Source organism: Corvus cornix, chromosome 1, assembly GCF_000738735.6.
Source record: "Corvus cornix cornix isolate S_Up_H32 chromosome 1, ASM73873v5, whole genome shotgun sequence".
Taxonomy (NCBI): domain Eukaryota; kingdom Metazoa; phylum Chordata; class Aves; order Passeriformes; family Corvidae; genus Corvus; species Corvus cornix.
In genome coordinates this window covers 103,345,744-103,356,020 of record NC_046332.1, presented here as the reverse complement: position 1 = coordinate 103,356,020, position 10,277 = coordinate 103,345,744, and the positions used below count along the sequence as shown (strand labels likewise).

Here is a 10,277-nt window from a genome sequence, read left to right as displayed (position 1 = left end):
CTCCTTTGTACCTCTCTGTAGATAGGTATTCATGCTTACATGAATATGAAGTGGGATCAAAAATGCTACTAAGTAGAAACAGAAGCAGCCGGTGTTCATCACAGCAGGGTGTGCATGCACGTGCACCCACTTTTAATTACTAGCACTCTTGCCATTCCTCCCACTCCAAAGAAACTTCCAAATATTTAAAGAATGTTAACTTTTATAAAGGCTGGAACAAATCACGTGACCTGTCAAAATCTAGAAATGCTCCGGGACAGTGGGGGCTGTTGAAAACTAAGTGGCCTTCTCAAACACTTCTGGAAAGTTTGGCTTCAACAGCAAGAAGCCTGACACCAGTGTTCACCCACCTTCAGTCGCTGGTCTCATGTTTCAAGGATTCTTCAGCATCGGCCAAGCCATCTAATGTTGCAAAACGATGGGTGTCTATGACAGTGCTTAGCATTTTAAGAGAACCATGTAACACCCCATACGTTGTGGGTCTCAGCTAATAAGTTTTCGTATCAGCTAACAGCTGAGAATAAAAAGTCAAATAAGGGCCGTTTTCGGAACCTGTGGGGGTTTTTTTGACAGCTTTAGCGTAATGTCTCTTGGCCTGTGGAAGTATGACTTTCCCGCTTCGAGGCAACTCCTACTCACGCAGTCCAACTACTATTTAAACGCTGTTGCTACAAAAACAAATTCCTACACGTTAATTCCTTTCCCTCTTAGCCTAATGATATTCTGCACAACACATCTCACCCGCCTCTCGACTTCTCCCTCTGCGCTTGTTTATGCAAACAAACTTTCCGTGTCTCCCATTCCCCGCAGCCCGGGGAGGCGGAGGCAGCCCCGGTTCCCGCAGCCCCTCTCTTGGGGCCGGGCCCGCCCCGGCGGCGGCAGCGCTGGGGCTGCAGCCCCTCACGGGCACTCGGTGCACAGCACGGTGACCGCCGGCGCCGCCAGGCGCAGGCGCGGGCGGGCCGCAGCCGCCGCCATGTCGTGAGCGGAAGCCGAGCCGGGCCGGGGGAGGGCGGTAGGGCGGCCCCGCCCGGCAGCGGGGAGGGCGCGGGGGAGGGAGGGGCGCACCGCGGCGGCGGCAGCGGGCAGCAGTCGCCGCCGGAGCCGCCGCTGGAAGCAGCCGCTGGAGCCAGTCGGGCTGTCCCGCGCCCTCCGCAGCGCTCGCTACCTGCCTGGCTGCCCCCGCCGGGGAGCGGGAACGCGGGGGCTGTGGGAGCCGGGCGGGGAAGATGCCCCTGGCGCAGTTGGCGGACCCTTGGCAGAAGATGGCTGTGGAGAGCGCGGCCGAGAGCAGCACCGAGGTACGGGGCGGGAGGGGGGGTGCTGCGGGGAAAGTTTTGAGGAGAGGACGGGACCGGGACTCCCGGTGCCGCCGTCGCTCAGGGGATGGGCAGAGTTTCCCCCCGCGAGGTTTCGGGGCGGGCAGCGGGCGGGGGCCGGGCGGCAGCGGCCCGCTGAGGGGGCGCGGCGAGTGCCGGCCCCTGCATGCCGCTTCCTCTCCGGGGCACTGACTCACGGCCGGCACCGGCCGGGACTCCCCGCCCGCGCCGGGCTCGGGGCGTGTTTCCCGGGACCGGGCTGCTCCCGGCGCGCTCCCTCCCCTTCCGCCCCGTTCCCGGGAGGGAGTAACCTGCCTCCGCGGCGGCTGCCGGCTCGGGCGCTTTTGTTCCAGTGCGGTGTCTGGTTACTGTCACGGCGAGTTTCCCTTCCCAGGGCGGGCCCCGCCGCCTCCGCCGGCGCGGCTCGGGGTGGGCAGGAGGGCCAGGCCTGCCCTCGCCTTGCCCGGTGCCCTCGCTTTGCCGCCGCTCCCCGTGCGGGTCCCCGCCCGGTGCTGCTGCCTCCTTATCTCGGCAGGATGGGGTTGCCGGCAGTTTCGCAAGCGTTTGGGAAACCACAGGGACGTGAAGGGTGGTGAAGCATGGGTGAAGCTTTGTGCTCGGCGGCGTTGCCGGGAACATCCCTGGGGTGCCGCGCAGTGTGGGTTTCCCGCTGTGGTAGCGGGGAGTGCGTGTTGTGCCTGCCCTTGTTAGGCAGGACGCGTGTTTGCTTTCCTAGGCTGGGATAATGAGAGCTGCTGGAAATTAGAGTTATTTGCGACTGAGACCATAGAAGCTTTCAGCTATTTTAATTTTTTTCCTACTAATGTTGGTTTGGATCTGTGTAAACTCTGCACCTACACAGTCAGTTGTGCTGGCTCCGTGAGTCCCTAGTAGTCCACAGTGCGTGTGCTACTTTGTGACCAGACTTCATCTGAAAAGAAAAAGCTGCTTCTGACAGTGCAGCTTCGACCTGAATCGGCTCCAGCTGATACAAAGCCAGACTGCTTCAAGTGATGCTGATGTGGAACGGTGTGGACCCAGGCCAGCTCACAACAATTAGTTGCAAGGTTAGGACTCGCTCCTTTGTGAGAGGAGCAAAGAGAGACCAATGCAGAGTTTCTGTAGTATCAGGATTTGTCCTTTTGATCTTTGTCTTGTCATCCTTCTGTTGAAAGTCACTGTATCTCAAGGAGTCAGAAGAACCTACAGTTCAATTTGACAGGCAGATCTATCTTTTAAATTCCTGCCAGGTGCTGTAGTTACTTTGAAATTCTTGCTAGTTATTCACTGACTTGTGGAGTAGTGGTCTTAGATGATTGTAAATTGGGAAAATCTACAATAGTACTGTGATGCTTGAGGGTGGGGCAGAAGGTGGTAGGGGAAGACACTTAGATTAATCATTTAGAGACAAGAACTTAGCTGTTGCTTTAGTTTTTGATGCTCACTGCATGCAGTCTAACTTCAATAACAGTATATATGCTGGATAGGTAGAAAAATAGAGTACATTATTTAAAACGTGTACATGCATGATTATACTTTGTTACTTGTAGCATATTTCAGACATCATTTGTTTTTAAATTGCTGTCATAAACTTCTTGAAACAAGTGTATTTTATCACTTCCTAAGAAATAATTAAACTTTTATATTGACATGAGTCTACAGTAGTTTATCACCAAAAAATTTCTAGGACCACTAATAAAACATGAAACAGCATGAACTGACAGGTTTGTACTCCAAGGCCCTAGTCTAGAATAAATAGTTCTTGAAAAGACCAGGCTGCACCTGCAACAGCTTCTCAGATGACACTCAAAAGGAAAAAGTTACTTAGAAAGGTTGCTTAAGTGAAATGACTATTTAAGAAAAGATATTTTAGTGAAAATAGATAAATTTAATTCAAATGCATAGACAAGCGACCTAAATACATAACTTAGATTTTTGATTTGCATGAGTTGTGTTTATCTGTAGCATAGCAATATCCTAATTACAGACCCTATTCTGCAAGAGTATCCTTGGGCAAAAGTATTCTTACATTTGCCTGAAACTCATTGTGATTTCAGTCATAGTTTGGTACTAATAATGTGTTTAGCTGTAACTCTGAGTAGAGCATTTCCGCTAACCTCTCAGATTTGCTGATGCAGTTCTTGTAACACTGTATTATCTGCATATGGAATTACAAATTTTTGAGCTCTAAAACTCAGCTCAGACACTTTCCTTGTCTTAACAACTCATGGAGTTTTTAATTTACTTAATTTTTTGTTTATTTCCCGGTGCAGTCCTGTAGTTATAGTGGTACCACCAAGGGGATGATACTCTGTGATGGGTGGGCAAATTTAGGAGGAGGACTAGAATACCTGTAGTATTCTAGAAAGCTTTACTTTGGAAGTGTAGTTAACCACAAACCGCTGCTGTAACTTAGGTGTGCAGAACAGCAGAATGTAGTCTTTCTCAAAAAATAACGCAGACAATTTTTTTTAGATAAAATGTGGCTTTATAGTTTTCAAAAATAATTTCCAGGACTTCTGTTTCTACAAGTGCAAATAGGTCAGTGATCCACATTGCATCTCTGACAGCTTTTTCAATGTGTAAATTTGTTACACTATTTTTAAAATATTTTGTCTGTATAATATAATGTGTAGTTTCATGTTGTAAATCACAGCACCTTTAAAGCCTGTGGAATGATGCTGTCTCTTATTGACTCAGCGTCTACTCAGGATTCATAACAAGCATTGGTTTCTTTTTCATGGTGAGAATATGCCTGTTATTTCAAGTCATCTGCTTTCGAGCAAATTAAGTATTGATTACTTGAGTTTGCATTTGAATAACTAGCCTGATCCTTTGATCTGTACTCCCTGCTATGCATATTGATATCAACTGGAGGAGAATGAATACAGTTATGGCAGCCAAATTTTGGACACCAGTATGTTGAAAGAAATGGCCATCATAAGGAGATGCGATGCCATTTGCTAGACTTTCTGGGAAGCATTTATGACAGCTATCTTTGGGAGTTTTAATTTAGATGCTCCAAGTTGGTTGTGGGAAAAGTTCATTTTTTTTTTTTACACTGCTCTTGACAGGGTTTATGGTCACTTGTTCAGATGTTTAAATAGATTGTATGAATCTTGCTTCTCAAATTCCTCTGTATTATATTCTGTATCTAGGATTATTTGAAGTTTGCATGAGACAAGGGGTGCTAGCATTTAACAGTCATGCTGATACTTTAAAGAAACTGGTATAATGTAAATTTTGCTTTGTAATTTCATTCTGATGTCAGTGTGGCATTCTCTATGTCAATATATATTTCTGGCCTGGAAGCTGAAATTTATCTGATGTCTTGCCACCTGTAGCCTTGAGCCTGTGGTTGTGATTGTCTCTTCACATTCTGTACTAGTCTGTGTAATCAGTGTTGTACTTGTCTTCCACAGGAGCAAAGGCAATACGAACAGTCATTTCTGGTATAGCCAACACAGGTGAATAGTTAAAGCCGAAGTGGAATCACATAAATGGGCTGGTCTGTGGGGATGTTGGAGACCATGCGTTGTGTCTCCATTATAGACAGAATTCTGTGCAGCACTCAGCTGTCACTTCTCATGCGTAACTGCTGTCAGCACAGTGCATTCTGAAGTCTGTTTTTCACTCATTTGTGGGGTGACGTTTTCTTATACTGAGTAAAATATGGGAATTGGAAATTTAATTCTCATCTAAATAAGTAGTATACCCTATATTCCACAAACTGCTGTGATAGCAAGATAACAGATCTTATATATATGTAAATACTGTCTTGAGAAACACATAATCTGCATGAAAAGTGTTTTGGTTGCATGGAGGGGGTGTTCAGAGTTTTCATATCCTTATTGGTACCATTTTACCTGCTTTGTTTTTTGATTAACACAATCCCAGTCCTTGACATAGTAATGATGTCCTGTGGTCAGCTGAGTGGGGGAGAAGGCAGAAGGTTTACTCTGTTGAATTCAGTACCTTCATATACTACTGTGAGCTCTCTGCATCTCTTGGTTTGCTCGAGAAGGTGTTGAGTTTAACTTCTTTGAATGGTTCTGTTGGTTTTCTTATGACATCAGCAGTTCTTGTTTTGTTTGTTGTAGTGTAGGCAATACTTCTTGCTCCAGTTGGGGCATGTAACACAAAGTAGATGTAAGCAGATTGACACATTTAAAGGCATGTCTATTGTCTTTGAATTGACTGTGGTCTGTCACACTGACTGTAGTAGTTTGTCGTTTGAAATGCTTGACTTAGAGTCACAGTGATACATAGACTGAGGTGGGTGTTTAATTACATCTGCATATCAAAAATATCAGCTTTGTGTGTTGACTGATATTGGCAGATCTACCAGCTTTAAGGCCTCATTCAAGATACTGGTCTGGAGTTGTGTTTTTTTCTGTGGCACTTGGTTGGGAGAGGTGTTTTGGTTTGGGTTTGGTGTTTGTTTTTGTTTGTTTGGGTTCTTTTTTTCACCAGATATAAATCATAGCCATATTCCAATAGTGAAACTTTTAACCAGTTTTTCAGGCCAGAGAAAATTCATGTAAATTTTTTTTTTATCTTGGTGACTTCCAAGAGGAGAAGAATTTAATCAATAAAACTAGAAAAAGTTAGAATCTCTTCAGGGGATTTTTAAGTTTGTGTGAAGTGGTTGAGTAGTATAGTTGCTGTGCTAGATGCTTGCATATGTGATACTGTGCTACTTATTCTCTCCTTATTCCCTGAAATAAGATTAAATGCCTCACCTATTGGAAATAGAGGGGAGAAAAAATCCTATGTAGCAGATGGGAAAATGAGGCTCAACAGCTTAGTGGCTCCATCTAGCATCATTCGTGGAGTCTGTTGTAGAACTAGACGAACTCTGCTTTCCAGGGACCTACTCCAGTGACTTGACCACAAAGTTACTGCTAGTTCTTTCCTATCAGTAAGAGTTACCATATGTTGCCTTTGATGCAAGAAGCCCCTGTGGTATGCTTAGTGCTCCAGTAAACTATTTTTGCAGGAAACGTGCAACCATTTTTAAATTATTAATTTATTTATTCAGTGAAGCCATTCAATTGTGTATAAGCAAGTATGTATCTTAAAAATACATTATTATTGTCTAGGTCTGTTTCCTGACAGTTTCTAAGTTTAAATTAAAGTAAGTATTAAAAAAAACCCCAAACTTAAATAATTTAATCCAAGCATTAATTTATTGTAACATGCTTAGCTATACGCAGATGATGTGAAGAAATGATATTTTGTGATTTTAAATGTCCAACAATACATAGCTCTGAAAAATAAAACCCTCTGTCCTGCAAATTCAAAAGGTGGTGGCTTTAGGATGTAAACATTATTTGAATTATTTCTTGCATGACATGTTTGCCAAAATTAGTCATTGTTAGACTTACATGTGAAACAATGCTTTTAGCTTCATCGGGAGTCTTTCTCCTCCTGTCTTCCTGTAGCTGACTTTTGTTATACAGTCACCTCAGAAATCCTCAATTTTAGAAAATAGGGAAGTTGCTCCACAGCTTATTCTCTATTCTTAGCAAATTGTATCAAAATAATTCATAAAATAAGTGTAAAGAGTAATGCTTTAGTTGACTGCAGTATTAAATTTCAGCCTTTGTAATTTGTCATACATCCTGGGAAACCAACTCACATCTGAAAACCCCTGTGTGCAACACAGGGAATTGCAGTGCACAGCCTTGCTGTGCCTGTTGGCTGCCCCTGCCCATGGGGGAAGGGCCTGGCACATCCTGCCTGTGTGTGCCCAGTCCTTTGGCAGGAACCCAGGAAGGCACAGGGCATTTCCATGGGCCTGGCACTGCAGGAGGTAGGGAATGTGAGGTGCACCTGCCTTCTCTTGCAAATGCAGGCTTAGTAATAAGATTTGTACACTAGCAGGTGCCTCTTAAGATTTTGTGCAAGCAGAAGGAATTTCTATTTTCATGTGTGCAGCAGTGGTTGGATATATTGAGGTAGGTGATTTCTAATGTGTATTTCTTCTTCCTCTTTGGAGGTGAATAGAGATTAGGTGCTGTGAGTTTTTTGGGTTTGTTTTACTAAGGCTGCTGAATTGATGTGTTAAGTGTCATAATTTACCCACCCATCCACTTGTGCAAGCAGGAGACTAAATGAGACTTTCACTTCCCTGTCTTTTTCTTATTTTCTTGTTTTGTTTGGTTGGTTGGTTTTTGTTCATGATTTGGAGCTGGTTTTAGCTACACAGAGTGGATGTCCAACACAAAGATTTTAAAACATAAGTACATAAGTATATGTACAGCCTCTTGAATAATGTTGTGGCTCTTGTTTGACTTCAAGATGAGTTAATTCAGAGAAATTTGCTGAGAGCTGCAAGCCTTTTTACTAGTTTTTTCTAACCTGACTTGGCACAGTGCTGGACAAATGCCATCCAAGGAAAGAATTGCAGTGCAGGAAAGGGGACTGCTTTTCTGTATTATTAAACTATGCTCTTGAGTCGTACTAGATAGGAAGAAGGTGGCAAAGTAGAGAGGGTTTACAAAATCACATAGTTAAAGTTGCCCAAGTATCCTAATTCAAAGAAGTTTGGCTTTGTACCTAAATGATCTGCATGTTAATGGCTTTTATCTGAGGTTTTCTATGGAGAGGCAAGTTTCAACATCCTGTTGTATTTCTTTTAATACTCAGCAAAGGCATAAGTCAATCGCCTTAGACAATAAAATTGATAATAAATTATGTGGAATTCATGGTACTTGAGTTAACAAAGTTTTATATAAAAAAATACTTGTGTGAATTTTGATTTTTTTTTTTAAATAAGGAGTTTTAATACTTGCATGTACTATTTCTAACAGTATATGCAAAATGTTTTGGGTGAGTGCTGTAAGAGAACAGCTAAAGAAGTCTAAGATGATGGCTCGCTTCTGCTATTTACATCTAGTAAATTTTAATCAGGTCAGGATTTAGGTAAGTGCTTTGGATCTGTGTGGCTTCACAGCTCAGAAGTTAAGGCACAAGTCATTAATTCAGATCCTATTAAAGCCTTATATTTTATTTAAGCACTGGAATAGATTATGAAAACTCCTGAAGATTTAAGAAGGGCTTAGACATAAATGTCTTGTGAGCAGCATTGTAGGACTAGCTGATCATGCTTTGGTGTATGGAGATAGATTGGATGACCTCTTAAGGTCCTCTCAGTCTATTTTCAACTATTTTTTTGCAGACCTACAAACTTTTTCTCAGGGTAGCTCATTGCTGCTTAGAATAGCAAGTTTGAGTGTGCATAGTTCGAAAGGTTTTTACCTAATGTGGCTCCACACAGCGCCTTGTGTTGCTAACAGCAAATCTATTACGAGTGTTTCAGTGGGAAAACTGCATTCTGTGCTGCTTTGAAACAAGCCAGAAGCATTGTTACAGCTTTTCTCCATCCAAGGACCTCACGATTCTTGGGCTTTGTCAGTTGAGAGTCCCTTGAAAACACCAGAGAGAAAGAGCTCAGGTATATATATGCCCAGTGTTTTAATGACTAAATAATAATACTGGAAGTTCTCATGTGTTAAAATCCTACAGCTGTATTTAGAAGTTGTTGGGTACGTCTGGAAGTTTTGGGAGTTGAAAACTAGGAGTTACCTGAGAGAAGCTTCATCACCTACGTTACTCATTGGCATGTTAAAACTTCTACCTAAGAATTTGTAAAGGGTCTGATTCAGACATCTTATCTTTTTTGCTTATTTGTGTACTCAAAGCATCATTCTGCATTGATATACAGTTTAATTCTTGATTTAACTCGTTAATTCTTGATTAATTTCTAAGTCTATGAATATAACATTTTTTATCTTTACTGAGTTTTGTGGTTCTGCCACAAGGCATCAGTTACATGGAAAAGCCAACAGTTGCCAAGTATACTGAACTCTGCTAATAGTGTAAGGACTGCTTAGTAATTTACATGCTCAATTCCAATATTAATAATTAGGAAATGTTGAGTTTAGTGGCAGAAGAGCTATTCCAAAAGATGCAACTGGTATTGGTTTCATAAGGGGTTTTAAAATAGCTGACAAACATAGTTGGGGAAAAAAGTTAAAATATTTGCCAGAAAGAGTACTTAAACATCCAGAAATAGTCTAACAATAGTCTAAGTGCAAAGGAGAGATATTATGGAGGTGAAAGAAGATATTTGATTGTGTCTAATATCGAAGAAGCTTTGGGAACAAACTTACACCCTTCAGAAAAAAAAAAAATCCTTTTAGACTGTATAAAAGAAGTGTTTAGCAAGGTAGGTCCAAATCAGTGGAACTTTGACTTGCAAACAGTGTAGGAATGGAGATACTAAACTAAATCTAAAAGCTTCAAGTATATACTATCTATGATATTATTGATGAAACTAATCGGAAAACAGGAAAAATTAGTACAATAGGAAATATAATGATTTTCCCACTTAGTATTCCAATTAATATGGTTTAGATACATGTAAAAAACACTATGTAATAAGAATGATGGTTACCTAACATTATTATTAAAACAAGATATCCTGCCCCAGATTGCTAAATTCTAATTGTATTTATGGATGGTAGATGCTGTATTTTGCATACAAAATTACTCATCTGGATCCAGTGCTAATCAGAAGGATAGATGGGAAAAGCATGAGGTTTATTGTGCAGGTGAGTTTTGCCAGACTTCTGAGATGAATTGGATCTCTTGCAGTAAGTGTTTGCATCATAATTTTTTTAAAAATGGCATTATGACTTGCAGATCAATATATAACTGTAGTATGTAAAGTGCAGGATATTCACTGCTTCAAAGGAAGTGGTTAATTGATTGTGGGGGGGATGTGGGCTACATTTCTTGGTGTACTTCTTTCTTACAAAGGGTTTGGTATGACTGTGTTTTCTAGATGCCAGTACCTTAACATATGACGCTACTTGTGACCTTGTCGTCCCTGCAGTGGTTTTTATGGGCGTGCATTACTGGTCAAGAATTGAAATAATCTGAATTTTAAAA

The 10,277-nt window shown here is 42.1% G+C and overlaps 1 protein-coding gene across 3 annotated transcripts in view; it reads left to right on the top strand.

Moving 5' to 3' along the window:
• The first annotated feature begins 1,079 nt into the window (after nt 1-1,079).
• Nucleotides 1,080-10,277, top strand: part of RPS6KA3 (ribosomal protein S6 kinase A3) — a 76,334-nt gene continuing 67,136 nt past the window's right edge. For 2 of the 3 annotated variants that reach the window (XM_039551358.1, XM_039551355.1), the window contains exon 1: nt 1,080-1,301. In XM_039551358.1, the coding sequence (XP_039407292.1) occupies nt 1,230-1,301 (72 nt within the window). In that variant the 5' untranslated portion in view covers nt 1,080-1,229. Of the gene's footprint in view, nt 1,302-1,917; nt 2,387-10,277 lie in introns of those variants that run through there. The other variant, XM_010394484.4, reaches the window with a different exon arrangement.